This window comes from Polypterus senegalus, chromosome 9 (genome assembly GCF_016835505.1).
Source record: "Polypterus senegalus isolate Bchr_013 chromosome 9, ASM1683550v1, whole genome shotgun sequence".
In the NCBI taxonomy this organism is placed as follows: Eukaryota; Metazoa; Chordata; class Cladistia; order Polypteriformes; family Polypteridae; genus Polypterus; species Polypterus senegalus.
Window position 1 is genome coordinate 137,346,414 of NC_053162.1, and position 22,957 is coordinate 137,369,370.

The 22,957-nt window shown below is 39.7% G+C and overlaps 1 protein-coding gene across 1 annotated transcript in view; it reads right to left on the reverse strand.

Moving 5' to 3' along the window:
• The window catches only part of LOC120535853 (alpha-2-macroglobulin-like protein 1), a 136,431-nt gene that overhangs the window by 16,509 nt on the left and 96,965 nt on the right, over positions 1-22,957 (reverse strand). The window contains exons 26-30 of the mRNA XM_039763968.1: positions 16,825-16,981; positions 15,203-15,277; positions 14,603-14,765; positions 13,731-13,924; positions 1,676-1,891 (exon numbers count right to left, since the gene is read on the reverse strand). Coding sequence (XP_039619902.1) covers positions 1,676-1,891; positions 13,731-13,924; positions 14,603-14,765; positions 15,203-15,277; positions 16,825-16,981 — 805 coding nt within the window. The remainder of the gene's footprint in view (positions 1-1,675; positions 1,892-13,730; positions 13,925-14,602; positions 14,766-15,202; positions 15,278-16,824; positions 16,982-22,957) is intronic.

A 22,957-nucleotide genomic window follows, 5' to 3' on the forward strand; every position in this document is an offset into this window, starting at 1 on the left:
AATACAAATCTTAGCATCTTTAACTCCGCCACCTCCAGCTCTATCTCCTGCTTTCTGGTCAGTGCCACCGTCTCCAACCCATATAACATAGCTTCTCCACTCGTTCCACCCTGCCTGCACTCTCTTTTTCACCTCTCTTCCACAATCCCCATTACTCTGTACTGTTGATCCCAAGTATTTAAACTCATCCACCTTCGTCAACTCTACTCCTTGCATCCTCACCATTCCACTGACCTCCCTCTAATTTACACACATGTATTCTGTCTTGTTCCTATTGACCTTCATTCCTCTCCTCTATAGAGCATATCTCCACCTCTCCAGGGTCTCCTCAACCTACTCCCTACTATCACTACAGATCACAATATCTTTAGCAAACAGCAACATGGGGACTCCAGTCTAATCTCGTCTGTCAACCTGTCCATCATCATTGCAAATAAGAAAGGGCTCAGAGCCGATCCCTGATGTAATCCTACCTCCAACCTGAATACATCCGTCACTCCTACTGCAGACCTCACAACGGTCACACATCCCTCTTACATATCCTATTTACTCTTACATACTTCTCTGCCACTCCCAATTTCTTCATATACAGTGATCCCTCGCTATATCGCGCTTCGACTTTCGCAGCTTCACTCCATCGCGGATTTTAAATGTAAGCATATCTAAATATATTTCACTGATTTTTCCCTGGTTCGCGGATTTCTGCGGACAATGGTTCTTTTAATTTATGCTACATGCTTCCTTAGTTGGTTTGCCCAGTTGATTTCATACAAGGGATGCTATTGGCAGATGGCTGAGAAGCTACCCAATCAAAGCACGTATTACATATTAAATAAAACTCAATGATATACGATTTGTTTCCCACGCAGTGCTTGATTGTTTGCTTTTCTCTGTCTCTCTCACTCTCTCTGACATTCTCTGCGCCTGACGGAGGGGGTGTGAGCAGAGGGGCTGTTTGCCTAGAGGATACGGACACTTCTCTAAAAAATGCTGCTTTATCGCGGTGCTTCGGCATACTTAAAAGCCCAAAAGCACGTATTGATTTTTTGATTGTTTGCTTTTCTCTCACGCTCTCTCTCTCTCTGACATTCTCTGCTCCTGACACGCATTCTTTGAAGAGAAGATATGTTTGCATTCTTTTAATTGTGAGAAAGAACTGTCATCTCTGTCTTGTCATGGAGCACAGTTTAAACTTTTGACTAATGGGTGTTATTTCATGTCTAGAGGGCTCTAATAATGTTAACAGTGTGGGAGAGTTTGTAAGGGCTTAAAATATATAAAAATAACCATACAAACATATGGTTTCTACTTCGCGGATTTTCATCTATCGCGGGGGGTTCTGGAACACAACCCCCGCGATTGAGGAGGGATTACTGTAATACCACAACTCCTCTTGAGGCACCCTGTCATATGCTTTCTCCAGGTCCACAAAGACACAATGCATCTCCTGATTAATTAAGATTACATTTTTAAATAGATAAATGTATTAAATGAATAATAATAATAAAAGTTTTGTTTGAACGTATTGTTTGAAAACAAAAAAACTATACTTTATACAGTAATACTAACATTTTAGGTTTTAATTTGGGTTTCTCTTTCAGAAAGTGCAAAAGTTGACTTTGCAAAAATAACAAAAGAAAAGCCACTTGATGTGTAAGAGATTGAAGACACTGACCTGCACAAAAGAACATACATCACCCTCTGCCTGAACACTGTATGTCCCAGGAATTTCCTGCAGAGACCTCTCTTGATAGAGCAGTCGATTGGTTTGGTCCAGATGGAACTGTGCCTGAAATCCTTGTGCAGAGCTAATGGTCACTGTGCTGGAACCATCAGGTTTGTAAGTTTGAGCAGCATAAAGAGCCAGAGCCTGCAGCGCTACAACTGTGTCCTGCAGAAGAAAAAATCAATAAGAATGTGGATATTGGCCATACTCTTGGAACAGATGGTCAAGTTCAATAAGAGCTCTTAAAAGCATATCATTTTAAAACTTGCTCCATTTATACAGCCAATAATAACTTTAATTTATTGACCCTACTCATCTGTTTCTCATGAAAAAACAGATCTGAATATTAAAGAATCTGTTGATTTTATCTAATACCAACTTGGCATTAAAAGTGAGCATTGTTTGTTTACAGTATATATTGACTTTTTCTGTGTAGTTGACAAAGTGGAAGGCATACATACAGTGGATTCAGAAAGTACGTAGAACCCGTAACATTCTGCACACTTTATTGAATATAAAAGTTAAAATATACACATTTCACATTTTTTTCTCATCAATCTACACTCAAAAACCCATAATGATAAAACATATTTTCAGAAAGGCTTACAAATTTAAGGAAAATCAAATGCTGAAATTAAAATACATTTTAATTAATTAAATACAATATGCACAAAGTGAAGTTTATTCCAACATGACCAAAACTCTGGCCCTGATATTTATTTAAAGTTATAGCAAATGCTAAAACTATTGGAAATAGTCATCAATGCAAAATGAATGGTAATGTACTTGCTGAAGCATCACCAGTATTTAACTTAATACACAGAAGGAATCCGACTTCTCTTGCATGAATACTAGTAATGATTTTGTTGGCTATTGAATGTTTATGCAGTTTTACAATTTGCAAGCGTGTGCCATTATATAGGCTTTATTTGTCAACTTCTAACGCACAACTGAACTACTACTGTTCTTAGCTGAGTGGATGTATATAAGGTTTGTGAAGTTGGTTGTATTGACATGAGAGCATCATTGTTGTATTCTCCTAAAGAAGACGAAAAAAATTATATATAGATGTTGTCAGGGATGCCAGGGGCAACGACCCAGCCGGGACGCTGTGAGGGACCGGAAGAGGGTCAAGGCCCACCCTGGATCACGTGGGGGCCGCCTTCCTCGTTGCTCTGGGGGCCACGGGTTGAGGACATGGAAGCCCCCCCCGTAGGGGCCTGTGGTCACCGCCAGGAGGCACCCCAATGCCTTGGGGAACTGTTACCTCAGCACTTCCGCCACACCAGGAAGTGCTGGGGGGAAGAATAAGGACGATACCCGGAGAGCTGCCAGGAGAACAGCCGGCACTTCCGCCACGCTGGGGCGTGGCCAATGAAGGAGTGTCGGAAGCACCTGGAGCTCATCCGGGAGAATATAAAAGGGGCCGACTCCCTTCATTCAGGGCTAGAGTCGGGTGGAAGGAGGACAAGGCAAGAGAGGAGAGTGGAGGCGGCCCGAAGAAGAGGCATTTGTGGCCAGGAATGTGTTTGGGGTGTTTTGTGCACTAGTGGACTCGGTCTGAGTGACCATATTTGTAAATAGTATTTGTAAATAAACACATGTGGTGGTTGAAGAACAACATGTCCGCCTGTCTGTGTCCGGGTTGGCTCCACAATGTATATTATATGATGTACGGTTTTGAACAAAAATTAGTATTGCATGAAAATGTCATATGAAAACATTGCACAATATAGCTAGTCTTTATATATATATATGGTCTCTCACTATATATATATATATATATATATATATATATATATATATGTATATATATAAAAATCAGATTCAGATTGGGTATTTTTTTATAATTTGCTTGAACACTCCGGCTGATTTTGCTACTTTTGCCATCCTGCTAATTATCATACTTCACTTGCAGGAGCGATTTATTCACACTAATGTGAATGCAGAGGCTGCGGGCCGAGGGGAGGGGGAAGCATGACATCAGAAGTGAGGAGCTGGGAAGGGCCATCCTCTCTTATGTGCCAGCCTCCGTTTGAATCAGTCTACCTGTGTACCTTGCCTCCACTTAGCTAGTGATACCTGGTTGTTTATTGATTTTGAAAGTTTGTTCTGTTTTACTACTATGCGGGTGGTGCCACGGGGGAAAGCTAGTAGTAGGTATTTATAGTGACATAAAAGCTTAGATATTGTGCTTTCAGTAGTTAGATAGTTGCAGGATCTCCTAGTAATTAAAGTCTTCAAAAGTGTCGGTCTCGCTAATGCAATTAGACTTTCCCCAGCTGCGGTGCTTCTGTTTTTCAGATCCATCTCAATGCTAGGGGTCCCTTCCTTCTCCAGGAATGCAGCTTTCAGAAGAAGCCTTTGAATTTTATTAATTTCAAGACAGAAAAGAGGTCTGGTTCTATTGGGTTTCTTTGTTGTACTTTTCACTTTTACTTGCTACTCAAAGGCTCAAATGCTTGTTATCTAAAACTCCTAAGACTAAGGTGAGCAAAACTTAAAAATAATGGTGCGGATAAGCTTCATCAGCCCTGGGGATAAGTCACAGCATGAGCTGGCATTCCATAATGCAAATAAGTAGCAAGCCTGGTGAAGTTGTACATTGAATTCCAAATTATGCAGGAAAAGTAAGCAGTCCTTGTAATGACAGGGAGCTACATAAAATAGCAATGTAAAGAGCAAGAATTCACTGGCACTTGATGTTGGTGAACACTGTACTGGCTCAGTGCTACACTGATGTAAGAAGTGGTACAAGATCTACAATCTGACTTAGCAAAATGCAGAGGACTGCAGAGACCCAAAATGGACTTGCTGCGCTCTTCTGAGGAGTTACTGGAGAGTTTCACCACTGAGATCTGGATTGCCTTTTGCAGCATCAGTACAGGAAGGAAGACAGTGGAGAGACTGCTGTCTCTGTAGCTGCACCACAATCTGTCCATGTGCCAAGTTCCATTGGCCTGGGTGGAGCTTCAGGCTCATGGAGGTAGCTCAGGTTGTCATAGACCCTGGGTGAGCAGTATATGAGGCAGGGCATGAGACCATACAGAGAAAAGACAGATAGTAGAGCTGCTACACAGCAGCATTTGAGGGAGATTCTCAAAGATGAGATAAACACCTCGAATGCTGCTTCATTAAAGAATGACATCTGCAGCTCCACGACAAGGAATTTCACCTGATCACATATTACTACATAGAAAGACAGCATTAAATATCTCAGCTGCAATGCATGACAGCCCAGATCTCAACATGCCTTATTTGGAATCAGACAATGCACCTTTCAAAATCTCTACTGTGCAACCTGACAACAAAGTTCTCAACACCAGCACTGATGTGTCTTTGTCACCAGTTGCACATCCACTGCAGAAATGAGGAATACCTCGCCATTTTGAAGACTTTGTGAACCATTCAAAGGAGTTTGAAGTGACCACTGGTGACAGAGACTTTGAAGGTAGGGATATGTAATGGTGCTGACAAGTGTCATCAGCCTTGAGTTAGCATTCTATCACACAAATGAGCCTGCCAAAATTGCACATAGAATTTCTACTACTATATCAAAAACAAGCAGTTCTTCTAAGGACAGACTAATGGGGATTAAAACTTAGTGCTTTTTTAGTTTATCAACTGAAACTTGTAATATTTACTTGAGTGTTTTGTTTAGATAAGATGTAGGTTTTAAGTGAGTAAACTATGTGACCAAGACTATAGAAAATTACTTAACCAAGCATATAACATTTAGCTGACAGACAAGCAAAGGTTACAATTATACTTGCTAATACAGAGAATTGTGGGAAATATGCAAATGGGAGCCAAAGATTAAGATGAACTATGTTTAAGCTCAGGTAAACTAACCAATGTGTATATGCTCACAAGAAGATGTAAAATAGGACCTTTTGGGGACTTAGTTATTTAACTTATACCTCATAATCAGTTTAAAATAACTTCAGATTGACAGAAGAGTAAGACTACCAACGGTAATATCTCAGTTGTTCGATTTTAAGTAATGACACTAGCTTGTAACAGGATCTGCCAGTACTTCACCTGATAACAAATGTGTAAATAAGATTAAACTGCCATCTTCATAAAGGCCCCTCTACAGACTTCTTGAGCCAGAAATAAACTCAAGAAAGAACAAAGCCCTATAATTCAAGGAATGACAACTATGATAGACAAAATAATTTGCCTATGGGAAAACACTGATTTCAAAACTGGAAATTACTTTAATCCAATTATGAGAGGTTACATTTTCCCTTATAAACTAGTTGCACTCATTCCATCAGAATATTCTCTCAGAGACTCTCTCTAAGGATACTCTGGGTAATTCTGAGGAAAATTTCAGGTGAGCACTCTGCTCTCAAATTCTCCTCTGAAACCAGCTCTATGAAACTAAAATACTGATGAGCCTCTCCCCATTTGGGGAGCTGAAAACCAACAATCTCCTCACTTCCAGACCTGAAAGCTGAGACTCAGTCTGCCAAGCTAAAGCTGTGCGGCAGCAGTCTGCAAAGTCTGAGAAGCAGGCATTACTTCAAGAATGAAACATCAGCATCTAAACTTGTGCCACAAAGAGTAATGTTTTTCTCTCCGAAGTTGCAGATGACACAGAAAAGGGTCTAATTGAAGGAAGCATGGCACATGCAAAGAGATGCGCACTTCAATGGAAGAAGAATCCTCAACTTGAACCTGGAGCAGCAAAAGCTCCACACAACATTGGATATCATCATTAAAGACTTGGTATTGTAGAACTATTTATCTGTGCCACGATACATTACAACTCTAAATAAGCAGTAAACAGCCAACCTCTCTTGTTTATCTGTCTAGTCTGTCTTCATCTTGTCATATATATCAATATATATGTTGTCAGGCACGCGCGAGTGGGAGACCGCGGAAGGATCTTAACGCACCCGGGAAAACATTCGCCGGCACGGAATGGCGGGGAACTAACTTTCTCTCTCTGCTTTCTCATAGGAAAAAAGACGCTCCACCACCATAAGCCGGGTTTTGCCCGCACTATGTTACTTCCGCCCTTCCTCCTCCATCTTTGCTGACGTCATCAATCCCATCCTCCCTCACGGTCCCTTCCTAGCATTCCTCCACTTCCGGCTCCTCCTCCATAAAATGGCCACCTGGTGCTTATGAACCAATTTTGTGTTTACAGTTTGACCATTTATTTGCTTTTTTTATTGTGGATCGTCTACAATATACGGGGCTGGAAAACCCCAAACCTTTGTGCTGTCTCCACTTGAGTCTTTTACATTGGTGTAGTCGGCAGGATAGAAGATCCCCAGAGATGACCGAGGGACAGGACCTGAATACCGTGCTGCAGGGGATGAATGCCCAACTCCAACCCCTGCAGCAAGCGCAAGCCGCTACCACCCGGGAGTTGGAGGCTACGAAGGCCAGGCTGGCAGAGGCCCAACGAGCAAAGCCAGACCCGCCCAGACCGACGCCTCCCCCTCTGGTACCTATGACCGACACAGACGACGTTGAGTCGTATTTGGGCATTTTTGAATGGACGGCCACCCGGAACGAGTGGCAGCGGTCCGAGTGGGCATCCATTCTGGCGCCTTACCTGGAGGGACCCGCACAGCGGGCCTATTATGACCTTCCCGAGGAGGAGGCCGCGAACTACAACCCGGTATGCGGCGGTGGAGAGGGAGGCCTTGGCCATTAAGTGGCCGGTGACCCATCTCCGTTATTACCTGCTGGGTCGCGAATTCACTCTGGTGACTGATCACGCTGCACTTCAGTGGATATCCCTACATAAGGAGCCGAATCCGCGGGTCAGCAGGTGGTTTCTGGACTTACAACCATATAAATTCACCGTCACTTATCGTCGGGGCACCCTTCAGGCCAACGCAGATGCCCTCTCTCGTATCCACAACCTCTCGGTTAGGTCCGCCCGACCTGACGGTCTTGGGCTAAGGGGGGGATCGTGTCACGCATGTGCGAGTGGGAGACCGCGGACGGATCTTAACGCACCTAAGAAAATATTCGCCGGCAGGGAATGGCGGGGTACCAACTTTCTCCCTCTGCTTTCTCATAGGAAAAAAGAAGCTCCACCACCATAAGCTGGGTTTTGCCCGCACTACGTTACTTCCGTCCTTCCTCCTCCATCTTTGCTGACGTCATCAATCTCATCCTCCCTCACGGTCCCTTCCCAGCATTCCTCCACTTCCGGCTCCTCCTCCATAAAATGGCCACCGACGCCATGATCGGCATCACGCTTATGAACCAATTTTGTGTTTACAGTTTGACCATTTATTTGCTTTTTTTATTGTGGATCGTCTACAATATACGGGGCCGTAAAACCCCAAACCTTTGTGCTGTCTCCTCTTGAGTCTTTTACAATGTATATCAATATCTATGTATTGTCAGAGATGCCAGGGGCCATGACCCGGCCGGGACGCCATGAGGGACCGGATGTGTGTCTGTGCCCACCCTGGATCACGTGGGGGTCGCCTTCCTGGTTGCTTTGGGGGCCACGGGTACAGGGCATGGAAGCTCCACCCTGTGGGGGCCCGTGGTCACCGCCAGGAGGCGCCACAATGCCTTGGGGACCTGTTACCCCAGCACTTCCGCCACACCAGGAAGTGCTGGGGGGAAGAATTAGGACGGCGCCCGGAGAGCTGCTGGGAGGACAGCTGGCACTTCCGCCACGCTGGGGTGTGGCTAGAGGAGGAATGCCGGGAACACCTGGGGCTCATCCGGGGACTCTATAAAAGGGGCCGTCTCCCTTCATTCGAGGCTAGAGTCGGGTGGAAGGAGGACAAGGCAGAAGAGAGTGGAGGTGGCCAGAAGAAAGGCATTTGTGGCCAGGACTGAGTGTTTTGGGGTTTGTGCACTACTTTGGACTGGGTCTTAGTGACCATATTATTATAAATAATATTGTAAATAAATGTGTGGTGGTTTGATAACAACATGTCCGCCTGTCTGTCTGGGTCGGCTCCACAGTATATATATATATACTGTATATATACAGTGATCCCTCGCTATATCGCGCTTCGACTTTCGCTGCCTCACTCCATCGTGGATTTTAAATGTAAGCATATCTAAATATATATCACTGATTTTTTGCTGGTTTGCGGATTACTGTGGACAATGGGTCTTTTAATTTATGGTACATGCTTCCTCAGTTGGTTTGCTCAGTTAATTTCATACAAGGGACGCTTTTGGCGGATGGCAGAGAAGCTACCCAATCAGAGCACGTATTACATATTAAATAAAACTCCTCAATGATATACGATATGCTTCCCATGCGGTGCTTCTCATACTTGAAAGCCCGGACAGCACGTATTGATTTTTGATTGTTTGCTTTTCTCTGTGTCTCTTACTCTCTCTGACATTCTCTGCTCCTGATGGAGGGGGGGTGAGCAGAGGGGCTGTTCGCACACTGGCCTAGAGGATACGGACACTCCTCTAATAAATGCTGAAAGACTACCTTCACATTGCTCCTTTCCTTGCAGCTGCTTTTTCCGTCGGTGCTTCGCATACTTAAAAGCCCGAACAGCCCTATTGATTTTTGATTGTTTGCTTTTCTCTTTCTCTGTCTCTCTCTCTCTTTGACATTCTCTGCTCCTGATGCGCACTCCTTTGAAGAGGAAGATATGTTTGCATTCTTTTAACACTAGAATTACCAGAGCCTACGAAAAAACTCGTAAATCCGTCCCACCTTAAATCGCTTCTTAAAATCGTTCACAGCTTTTCACCAGCGTCTTTTGTCATCTAAATGTGCTGATAAAATCAGGCTGCAAGCAGCCGGCTATTCCATCCCCCCACCGACTTAGAACGTGCACGAACTTCTCCCAGCTCATGCCTTGATTGATTTTCTGGGAGTGAAGTGGAGTTTTAGAGTGGAAATAATAGATCGTTGTTTGGAACACACGCATTTCATGTCTGTTCCGTTTCTACAGTAATCTGTGTAAACACATTGTTAAAACAGAAACATTTTTTATATTCTAGTAGTAGATGACAAAATGTAGGCATAAACTATATAATGTATGAAGCCTGAAGTCCAAATATCAAAGAAATACTTTCACAAAAGGTACAAATCTAACACAACAATTTCACTTTTATTCCAAAACTAGCAGAATACCCGCGCTTCGCAGCGGAGAAGTAGTGTGTTAAAGAAGTTATGAAAAAGAAAAGCAAACATTTTAAAAATAACGTAAGATGATTGTTAATGTAATTGTTTTGTCATTGATATGAGTGTTGTTGTCATATCTATCTATTTATATATATACATATATATATATAGCAAAATAGCTGCGATTGGCAGCGGAGAAGTAAAAAGAAAAGGAAACATTTTAATAATAACGTAACATGATTGACAATGTAATTGTTTTGTAATTGTCATGAGTGTTGCTGGCATATATATATATATATATATATATATATATATATATATATATATATATATATACACACACACACAGACACATATATAAACATATATATACATATAAACATATATATATATATATACACATCTATACACATATATATATACAGTTATATATATATACATATACACACATACATATATATATATACACATATATATACAAATCTACATATATATATCTACATATATATATTAGGGTGGGACTCGATTAAAAAATTAATCCAATTAATTAGAGGCTGTGTAAGAATTAATCTTGATTAATCGTATGTAATCGCACACGTAAATTTGCCCCAAATCGCAAATGTTTTTTTTTTTTTAAAACGGTTTTAGTGGGCTTACAGAATCAAATAATAGACATGGACATGAATATTGTAAACTGAAGCTGTTTTAATTTCTGAAAAAAAGCTTTTAAACTGCATTTGAATTCAAAACAGAAACAAAAATATCATCCCTGGTTAAAATTGGGCAGACTTAAAAATAAAGTGGTAGTTTAAGTACTTTAAGTACATTTTCAGAATAGTATTGTCTTTAAATAATAATAACCAAAATTTCACCATATAGTGCAGTTTTCTTCTTAAAAAATAAGTCAGAAACATAAAAGGTAATTTGACCAGCTTACTCTTTAAACTCTGAGTAACATTAGCCAAAATTATTTTGTACATTAGGCTAAAACAGTGTGATCATTGAACATTTTGTAATTAGATGTATTTAGAATTACTAACGGTCACGGAAGTCCAATGATCCCCAGTAAGAGCCACAAAGTCCGCTTTCTGTAATGCATCTAATTTTGCTTGCTTTTCAGTGTGCACAAAACCATGCTTTTATCAAGGCTTCGGGTAGTCGAAATGATCAGTCGTAGGAACGCTTTATTCCGACTCTAACATTTTTGTAGCTGTGATGTGTGCATCAGTGTAATGGATGTACCAGGAAATCATGCATTGACAAAAGTTCCCGTTTGCTTGGAATTGAAAGTGTGATTAAATGCGTTATTTTTTAACGCGTTATGGAGTACATGCATCGAAGCTTCTCAACTGTGCTTGTGCTAAGAAAGGGAAAATTTTAAAATAACGTAACATGATTCTGCGTTAACCTAATATTTTTCATACGTCCCAAACCAAGGAGATGGGAAGGTAAAATGAATCGGTAGCGCGTACATAGTCAGTACATCCCCTCTCGGAATCGAACCTCGGCGTTGGAGGCAAGACTCTACAATTGCGCCACCGCTTGTCTATGCTAAAGTATGTATTGTAGATCGGGCTATAGATATACATTTATATATATACCCGTGTATCGCAGTGGAGAAGTAGAAGTTATGAAAAAGAAAAGGGAACATTTTAAAAATAACGTAACATGATTGTCAATATACAGTAATTGTTTTGTGAGTGTTATTGAATGTTGCTGTCATCAAGGATTTGATTATCATTATTTCTTTCAATCAGGCTCGTATTTGTACGATGTGTTCAAGTTACATTCCGTGTTTGTCAATCGTTGTAAAGATAAGAGGTTTCATTCATCGATTAGTTCCTTACTGCATCAATAAACAGCTCGTCTTCCTTTTTATCTGTGATGTGACACACTGCATGCACGGGTTTTTTTTACGCTGTCTTCCTTTAGCGGGACATTGACTTTTTCCACCGTGTGCTTTGTTTCCACAGTAGCTGCATTTATGAATATGCTTATCAGACGCTTCATATTTTTTGCTGCCTTTTCAATTGTGTAATTCGGTTTTGTTCAGCTCTTTGGAACTGTTGCTTTTATCTGTGCACTGCATCAGTTCACGTGAGCCACTCGGTGTACTTGCATCGAAGGTTCCCAGCTGTGCTGGTGCCATCTCGTGCTATGTCCATAGCTTTATTTAATGTTACCTTAGTCCTGGCACTTAAAACTTTCTCTGGCAGTTTCGCTGAGTTTGTGTCAAACACCACCCTGACCATCTCATCTTCCTCTCCATAAGCACAGTCCTTCACCCGTGAATATTTACCCGTGGCAGTTTGCTATTGGATTGCCGCTGACGGATGGCCTTATATGGGCAGGCACTAAATTACAAACGCCAGCGGCAGCCTGTCTATGAACTTAATTTAAAGTGTAGGTTTACATCGTGCTTTGTTTCCGAAGTAGCAGAACTCGCTTCTTATTGTTTCGCTGCCTTCTCAATTATATAATGCATGTTTCCTTGAGCGCTTTTTTGAGGTCTTCCTGGTTTTCTATGTACTGCGTGATTACGTGGGAGGCGTGATGATGTCACACGAAACTCCGCCCCACGGCGTTGAAGCTCATCTCCATTACAGTAAATGGAGAAAAACTGCTTCCAGTTATGACCATTACGCGTAGAATTTCGATATAAAACCTGTCCAACTTTTGTAAGGAAGCTGTAAGGAATCAACCTGCCAAATTTCAGCCTTCCACCCACACGGGAAGTTGGAGAATTAGTGATGAGTCAGTGAGTGAGTGAGTGAGTCAGTGAGTGAGTGAGTGAGTGAGTGAGTGAGGGCTTTGCCTTTTATTAGTATAGATATAACTGCAGAAACAAAAAGCCGCCTTAACATGTGACATTGACACCTATTTATTATGATTGCCTCCGTGGCGCAATAGAATCAACTGCCGACTGGGAATCAAAAGGTCGTGAGTTCAATCCTGCACCGCTCTGTTTTGATAAGTAAACTGCTCTTAGTCTTACTATTTTGGAATAAAAACATACATTTGATTTCAGTCTGTAACAGCCGGTGTAATTTATGATACTTGCAGGGATTCTCTATAATAGTAGGCCTCATTAGCAGAAATGATAAGTCAGAGTACTGAAAAGAGGTTCCAACAATATCCAAGCTTGAATAACATAAAGACCAAGAAGCTCTTTGATGGCATTGAGGTTGAGCATGCCTCTATCTTCAAGTCCCTAGGCGTTCAAATTTGTAACTGCACGCTCTCAGGCCAGAAGTCTCAACAGGTGGAGAAAACTGCCCAGCATATCAATGGTGCCTTGTTACCTGCCATTGAGGAGACCTACACACAAACAGTGCAGGAACATAGGGGACCCCTTTCACTTCAGGAGGTACAGGAGCCTAAGGTGCAGCACCAACAGGCTCAGAAACAGCTTCTACTCTGTAACTGTCACCCTGCTGAAATCAAAATCCATCCTTACTGCCTCATCTTAAAACCATACATGGACACCATAGGGCTCTGTACACATCGTAGACCTATATATATTTGCACTGTATTCTTGAACCTTTAATACCTCAGCACTATCAAGGTTGTGCTGTACTTGTACATATAGAACAGTCTGAACGGTACTGTTTGAATTATTTAAACCATTTTCATATTTTACTATACTTATACTATTCTATCCATACCGTACTTACACTGCCTATATTGTATTTTAACTCTCACTAATCATTCTGCATATACTCTTGATTTACTCTTACTTGTACAATTTCTTGCTGCTTTATTTATTTATATTTATCTGTATATGTGTAATTAACTTCTATTTGCACATCTGGTTAGGTGAAAACCTGCATTTCGTTGTCAATTGTACTGTACTATGTTCAATAATTATAATAATAATAATAATGTAATCTAATAAAGACTAGTTTTTAATGAAAATACCTGTGTGGATGAGAATCCTCCATTTGAATTCTGCTGACGAACAAGCCATTGCACAATGCTCGATGCGTAAGCGAGATCAAATTGTGGAAGTGGCAGTCCAGAGAGCAGTGACAGCAACACATAAGATGTCATCTCCACCTGAACAGAGTTGATTTTTTCACTAGATCCAGATCGTTCCCAGTGTATAAAACTATCTGCAAAGTATTTGACAATTCAATTCCTAAGTTATAAATGAAAATAAGTATTGCTGAACTATCCACCAAACAATGTAAATAACCAAATAAAATATTAATCTACAATCATTAAATATAAATCAATGGGCATGTGTTCATATTCAATAATGCACCAGTGAGACTGCAACCATGTCCTTCTTGTTACCACCCAAAAAAAAAAAAAACATTCCCAGACTGAAGAAAATGTCCCACCCTAACATTTTTAACACATTAATTAAATATCTTTATTCTACAGACCTTAAGGAGACATTATAAAAGGCTATATAATTTGTTCAATTAACTAATGAATTATATTCAGAAAATGTAGTAGAAATTAGGATTATTACTTTAGAAAATGGATGGCTGAGTGGATGGGAGTGAACAGAGAAACAGTGAAGCACCTCTTCAAACAGAGTAAAGTAAAGGAGAGACCCAGAAAGCTCTTAAGGAACTGATAGGTGAGATTTTAGCTGTTAACTAAACAAATAAGTTCTCCTTTCAGAAATACTTAAACTTTTTTGACTGTATTCCCCTCCTCAGGTCTTCCAACAACCACTCCATTGTTGAAGGATGAATTGTACATTTTTCTTCATTTCATAGAATATTAGAATGAACACAACAAAACTATCTCGGATGTTCACTTATCTCTTCATATCCTACCTTCTTTAACAGCAACTTTGTCCAGAAAAGAAAGCAAAGAGCTTCTGGCCTCTTCATCTCTTGCCAAAGTAAACATGTAGGATAAGAGGATTTTTGTGTAAACATCAGTCACATTACTTAATGATGATCTCAGGCAAGAAAGACTGTTATTTAAAATAGAATCCTGTAAAATGATGAAGAAATACTTAGAAGTTCAAAGCATTATCTGCATGTTTTCAACTTTCATCTCTTTAACTGTGGATACAAAAGTCCACTTGGAAATTTCCAAAAAACCAATAGAACCAACAAACAAAACACTGAAATCATTGCCATAAAACAGGAAAGATAGCATCACTCAACCCAGCAGCCACTCTGTAATTAGAAAGACTACATATACATAAAAAGTGAAGTGAACACAGAGCGATGTAATCAACGAGATAACAAAAAGAATACACCAGATTCAAAAAATTGATGTAAAAACCAGTGAGAAAAAACATCCCAAACTCTCTAAAATAATACAAAGTAGCCAGAAATCATTACAGTCTAAAGACGTATGACACTTTATATTTCTGAACTTTTGCACTTCAACCTCCCTAAATACAAAAGAAATCAATTACTCACGCTGAGTGGGGTTTCAAGCTCCAATAAAGCTGTGGTAATATATGCAGTTAGAGAAATTTCATCATTAATTCCACCCTAAAAGCACAGAAATGATGAAAAAAGCTTTATTAACTGTTATCATTAACACCTTTCCAAATCATTCTATGTGACTCTGAACTGTTTATAATAGAAAAAAAAACATGTAATCTTTCTTTGTATCAAATTTGATGACTCTTGCGTAAATAAGATTTGTTTTTGCCCTTTTTTCACAATTCCATTTTGTTGTGTGTTATGGTCCTCGCCATTTTGTTGCCTTCTTTGTATGGCTCGGGCCATTTTGTTTATAGTTTCTTTATGTTCTTTTTGCATGTTGCCAGTCATGTGACACAGAGGTCAGGTGACATATTGTGTCATCGTGATCCACCTATATAAGATGGTAACACTTAGCTTCTGACATTTGTGTATTAGATATATGTCCTAAAACTCACAATTCATCTAGAAAGGCCCTTCCTGGAAGACTTTAATATTAGGACCTCTTGCTTTGACATTTTTGATATTGATATTTGGTTAACATATCTGGTTTCATTTTGACTGGATTCATGTTCACTTTTCTGCTTTCTGACTTCTATCTGTTATTTGACCTTGCTCCTGCCATTTATAACTGTTCATTTCCTGGTTGCAATCCTCTGTATTGCCTCTTAATGTCCTCATTTACTTTGAAACACAAGATGGATGAGGATCCAATGCATCTTAAAGCATAAAAAAAATAAAGAGTATCTGGCTAAACCTTTCATGGCTACTTAAATCTAAACTGTTATTGCTTTTAGTAGATTAAGAATGTTGTTTATTAGAACATTAGAACAATCTAAACTTGAACAGGACATTCAGCCCAACTGTACTAATTCCCTTTACAATTTTAAACACTTCATTCATTCTGTAAGAAAGACGTTTCTTTCAGACCTTTCACAAGTGGCTAATCACTTTTTGTGCACCTTTCTTAAGTCTGTTGTATGGAGGACTGTACATTCCTGAAAATCATCACCCTATGTGTCAATACACACTTTTACAGAATTCAGTATTCTTGCCTCATTACTTTCAGAATGTGAATATTTTGTTTTTTAGGTATTCTGAGAATGCATTCAGCTGAAATTTAGAAAGTATAGTGGTATGATACTCAAAGGCTTTGAACAAATCTACCATAAGGAGCGGTATAAATGATCTTAATAATGTTGAATATTAGTTATTAAAGAAGTATTGAAGAAATTATAATAAAAAAAATCAGCTTCAATGATTTTTTGACTAGTGCAGTGGAGACTGTGTGGAGTTTCAATGGAATCCTTTATTTGCATTTTGATTCTGCAGGTTTCCTCCATGCACACCCAACATTAAAAGGTTAGATGGATTGGAAACTCTTAATTGGTGTTCCTGAGTGTGGATGTGTGTGTGTGTGAGTGAGCCATAAGATGGACTGGCACCTTATTCAGTGTTCAGTCCTCCTGTATGTCCTCTCCTAAGTGCCACGCTGATTATATGGAGTCCTGTAAGTGGACGGATGAGTTAAGTGGGTGATTGCAGTTTTTTTAAATTTATGTTTTTTGATAACAAAAAAACTTTACTATTCTGCATTTTGTTTGTGGTCATACCTTCATTCCACTATGAAAAAGTTTCCCAACATTCTGGAAGCATCCATTTTCCAATTGGTGTCTGCCTAACCATTTCTTGGCATCACTGATATGTGCAGGATCAATGAAGACGAAGCGGCGTGCGCTGCCAAATGACTTCATCACAAATGCGGTCAGCCTGGGACACACCAACACAAAGAGTGATAGATGTTACAAAGAAAGATAAAATGAGGGAACATTTAATAAACGATTAGTGTTTATGGCCTTTACATAATTTTATTTTTATGTGCAGTGAGGGCTCTTGTAGATTAAACGTTTAATAAAAGTTGGCATTTAAATGGATAGACATTTAAATATAGGTAGACATTTACATGTACTCAAAGACAAATGAGCAGTTTTAGATTACTTCATCTATTACTGTTGTATTCTAAATTGAATACATGGAAAGTTACTAAAATTTTAAATATTGGTATTAATACAGCATTAAAAACAAATAACTCAAAGTTTTACAAAAAAGAAAGGTTCGAAACAAATCAAGCCCCACTGCTGAGAAAGAGAGCTAGGCCAGCAGAGTAAAACTTAAAGCTAGTAAAAATAAGTAAACAGATAAATTAATAAATGAATAAAGATAAGGGCGGCATGGTGGCGCAGTGGTAGCGCTGTTGACTAGCAGTTAGGAGACCTGAGTTCACTTTCCAGGTCCTCCCTGTGTGGAGTTTGCATGTTCTCCCCATGTCTGCGTAGGTTTCCTCCGGGTACTCCCGGACTGTGGGTTTCCTCCCACAGTCTAAAGACATGCAGGTTAGGTGCATTGGCGACCTTAATTTGTGCTTGGTGTGTGGGTGTGTGGGCTGGCACTCTGCTTTGGTTTTTTCCTGCCTTGTGCCCTGTGTTGGCTGGGATTGGCTACAGCAGACCCCCATGACCCTGTGTTAGGATATATCAGGTTGGATAATGGATGGATAAAGATAAATGGAGTAAAAGAGGGGAAAGAACCTGCTTCCACAATTTAAATGCTTATTCTAAAATGTTATTGATTAGATCCTGCCAGATTTTGAAAAAGTTTTGTGCAGATCTTCTAAGTGCGAATTAGATTTTTTCCAATTTCAAATAGTATATAACATCAGTTACCCACTAACTTAGAATAGGAGCGTTAGGATTTTTCCAGTAGACCAAGATAAGTCTATGTGCCAATAGTGTAGTAAAAGCAATTACAATTTGTTTGTCCTTCTCCACTTTAAGCCCATCTGGGAGTACCCCAAACACAACTGTTAGTGGGTTAGGAGGGATTGTTACACCAAGGCTGTCTGAAAGGCATCTAAAGATTTTGGTCCAAAATGATGTTCATTTGGTGCACACCCAAAACACGTGGCCCAGTGAGGCTGGAAATTGACTGCAGCATTCGCAGGTTGGATGTTGCCCTGGAAACATTTGGGAGAATTTTAAACAAGAGAAATCTGCTCAGAAAATAATTTTCAGTTGAATAATGCTATGCTTTGCGTATATAGAGCTCGAGTGAATTCTGTGCATTGTTACTTTCCACTCCTTTTCTGAGATGTTGAGTGAGAGAACCTTTTCCCGCTGTACCCTTGGATCTTTGAAAGGGAGGGACTGTAGAATGGTTTTATATATTACAGAAATGAGTGTGAGTCCTCAAAACTGATCAATATGTTTTCCAGAATAGAGGTAGGTGGGAGGTGAGGAAAATTGGGCAGGTTTTGTTTAACAAAGTTTCTAAAGAAATATGTTGCTGGAAAGTTAAATTGGGATTGTGATTTTTTGTAATATGCAAAGATGTTGTCTATTTACAGATCTCTAAGTGATTAATCCTGAATGTTTTCCAAACATTAAAAACTGCATACGTTTGAGAGGGTGGAAAAAGGTGGTTCTCGTGCAGAGGTGTCACAGATAAAAGCTTCTCTATCTTAAAATACTTCCTACATTGGTTCCATATTCTGGGTGAATGAAGCACAATTGGGTTGTTAGTATATTGCAGATAACTTGTAGTTATTGGGGTACAAAGCAAGGAATATAAAGAAGTACTGAAAGATTGTATTTCTATTGCGGACTAAGCCTCTGTCTGTTTATCTATTTGTGTCAATGTCCAGCTTTTTATAGCTTGTATATTCACTGCCCAGTAATAAAACTGAAAGTTAGGTAGAGCCGTGCCACATTCTTCCTTAGGTCTTTGTAGGGTTGCCCTTTGGATACGTGGATGTTTTGATTTCCAAATAAATGAGGTTATGGTTGAATCTAATTTCTTAAAAAAATGATTTATTGATGTATATTGGAAAGTTTTGAAAAGAAAGAGAAGTTTAGGAAGAATATTCATCTTGACAATGTTAATTCTTCCAGGTAAAGTGAGATGGAGGGTAGACCATCTATACAAGTCTTGCTTGAATTATTCCATGCAGACAGCAAAATTTTGTTGATAAAGAACTTTATGTTTACTTGTGATGTATACCCCTAGGTACTTAAATTGATCTGCAATGATAAAAGTGAAGGTGTCCAATCTAATATAATGTACTTGAGAATTCACCGGAAAGAGCACAGTTTCGTTCAAATTAATTCTGAGACTAGAAATCTTTTGAAATTCTGTTAGGGCTGTTAGGACTCCAGGCACAGTATTATTACTATATATATACAGTGCCACATCATCTGCATATAGAGAAATTTTTGTTCCAGTCCTTCTCTGATAATCCCCTTTATCTCATAAGCATTTTGACAGTGAGCTGTAAGTGGCTCAATGGTGATTGCAAACAGCAGTGGTGACAAGGGGCATCCTTGTCTAGTACCATGTTCTAGTTTGAAGTACAATGAATTAATTTTTTTAATACAAAATGAATCTTCTGGACTGATATACAGTAGTTTGATCCATGCACAAATGTTCGGAACAAACCCACATTTCTCCAATATAGTGAAGAGGCAGTTCCCTTCAACAGTGTCAAATGTTTTTTCTACATCCAACAATAATAACATCACCAGGGTGTTTAACTTTGTGGGTGAATATATCACATTATCAGGCGTCGAAGATTGGAAGCTAAGTGTCTGCACTTTCTCAATCCTTCTAGCTAGGACATTGGAGAGTATCTTTTGTAACCTTCCGGGTTTGCTACATTGCCACAGAGGATGGACATTCAACTCTGCTGTGGCTCACGAACACTACCAGGGGGCGCATGGAGAACGGCTGAGCACTCCTGTGCAGGACTGCTGTCTCACCTGGAAGTGCAGCAAGAAGCTAATCTGGGAACAGCTGGAGCACTTCCAGGTCCTCTATAAAAGGAGACAGTTGCCAAAACTCGGAAGCTGGAGTTAGGTGGCAGTGGACTGAGCTAGGAGGAGAGCACAGTAGTGGAGCTTGTTGGAACAAGGGAAGAAAGGACTGAGTACTGTGAGGGTATTGTGAGCACTGCGGGTTATCGTGTGCTGTGCCAGTATGTAGAATAAAGTTATGTTGTGTGACAATACCGTGGTGTCTGTCTGTGGTCCGGGCTATCTGTTACACTTTACATTACATTATTCAAAAGTGAGATTGATCTGTATGATTTTGCTTTGGAAAGATGGTAATTAAAGCTTGAAGAAAAGTTTGAGGCAGAATTTTATTGTCTCTAGCTTCTGTAAATGTTGCTAATAAAAGGGTATCTAGCTTAATTGAGAATTTTTTACAAAATTCGGCAGGGTAGCCATCAGGGCCTGCTGCATGCCCACTCTGAAGTGAGTTTATAACATCTAATAATTCTGATAATGCCAGAGGTATATCCAATTGCTCTGCACTGAGAATATCTAATTGTGGTATCTGAAATGCATCCAGAAATACATTAGGTTGTGTATTGTCTTCTTTAAACTGAGTAGAATATAAGGACTTATAGTAGTCTCTAAATGTGTGCATTATATTTTTATGATCAATGATTTTGTCTTCGTCTGTGTTGGTAATTGCTGGGATTGCATTGCGAGCTTCCAGCTTGTGGATTTGTTGAGCTAAAATCTTATTAGTTTTTTTCTCTGTGTTCATAGTAATGGTGTCTTCATTAAAAAATGAGTTGTTCTGTTTCTTTAGTTGTCAAGAGGTTGAGTTCTGAATGCAGAGCCTATCCTTTCCTATGAAGTGCTTCATTTGGACACCTGGCATATTCTTGATCTATTCTGGTAATTTCACTGATTAGTTCTGATACCTTCTTGGTTTCCAATTTATTTTTGTGGGTAACATAATCTGTCCTCTTAAGAAAGCCTTCAGAGTTTCCCAGAATATTCCCGCAGAAACCTCCAAGGATGTATTTGTCTCTAAAAAATTCAATTTGCTTGGATATAAATTCTGTACAGTTCTTGTATGCTAATAAAAGTGGGTTAAGATGCCATCTACGAGATGACTATGTGGGGCATAGTGATTTTAGCTCCATGATCAAAAGAGTGTTGTCGGAGATAACAGTAGTGGTGTACTTACAAGAATTAATCGTAGGGAAGAAATTATTATCTATAAAAAAATAATCAGTTCTCCAGTAGCAGTGATGCACTGATGAGTAGAAGGAATATGCTCTTCAGTTTGGGTTTAGAAATTTCCAGGAGTCTGATAAATTGTGATCAGTTACAAACTGTGTAATTGTTTTTGCAATGTTAGACATCATCGCCCATGTGGCAGGAGACCTGTCTAGGTCTGGATTGAAAACACAATTAAAGTCCCTAGTGATTATAATTTTATGAGTATTCTCTACTCTATCTGGGAATGGATGCAAATACGTTTTGGATGAAGTCCCTATCATCTACATTGGGTGTGTTGATATTTATAAAAATCACTTTACAGTTAAATAAATTATCCATAACAATCACATATCTCCCTTGCCGTGAATGTCCACTTTCAGTCTGGCAGGACAAAAGAGGCAGTATCTGATCTCGGTTTTCAGTAAGCACTGTTTACTGTGGTAAAATGTGGCAGAGTTAGCAGCTGTTGAGGGTGAGAAATCTGGGAAGATACAAATGTGGTTATTTTCAAATATAATTTCATGTTTCTGTCTGAGAAGTAACATTATATACTCAGCAAAAAAAGAAACGTCCTCTGACTTTCAACTGTTTTTACTTTCAGTAAACTTAATGTGTAAATATTTGTATGAACACTAAAAGAGTCAACACCATAAGACATAAACTAAAAATGTTTCACAATGTGTCCCTGAATGAAGGGAGGCTCAAAATCAAAAGTACCAGTCAGTATCTGGTGTAGTCACCAGCTGCTTGAAGTACTGCAGTGCATCTCCTCCTCATGGACTGGACCAGATTTGTTAGTTCTTGCTGTGAGATGTTACCCCACTCTTCCACCAAGGCACCTGCAAGTTCCTGGACATTTCTGGGGGGAATGGCCCTAGCCCTCACCCTGCGATCCAACAGGTCCCAGACGTGCTCAGTGGGATTGAGATCCGGGCTCTTCCACTGCGAGGATGATCAGCTGTCCTTCCTGTCTCCCTGTAGCACTGTCTTAGGCGTCTCACAGTGCGGACATGGCAATTTATTGCCCTAGCCACATCAGCAGTCCTCATGCCTCCCTGCAGCATGCCTAATGCACGTTCACGCAGATGAGCAGGGACCCTGGGCATCTTTCTTTGGGTGTTTTTCACAGTCAGTAGACAAGCCTCTTTAGTGTCCTGCGTTTTTAGAACTGTGACCTTAAATGCCTACTTTCTATAAGCTGTTAAGGTCTTAACGACCATTCCACAGGTGCATGGTAATTAATTGATTATGGTTAATTGAACATGCATGGAAAACATTGTTTAAACCCTTTACAATGAAGATCTGTAAAGTTATTTGGATTTTTAAAACATTATTGTTGAAATACACAGTCCTGAAAAAGGGACGTTTCTTTTTTTGCTTAATATCTAGTTTAAATTGTAATTTTTTAAAACGCACAGTGAGAGTCCTAGGTTTAGAGGAATTTGTTCCCTGTGATCCCCATATGTGGTAAGCTGCTACTATCTCTGTGTCTGATTTGAAGTTCTTTACATTTATTTTAGAGTATAGTTCAGCTACGAATTTCATGTGTAATAGGTGAGACATACTACAGACACCAACACAGGGCACCCTTAGTATGAATACTGTCCTACAAATAGCTGTGTCGTGTGCTATGGAGTTTGTAAAGTGATGAGAAGTGGTAGTTTGCCACTTGTGCTTC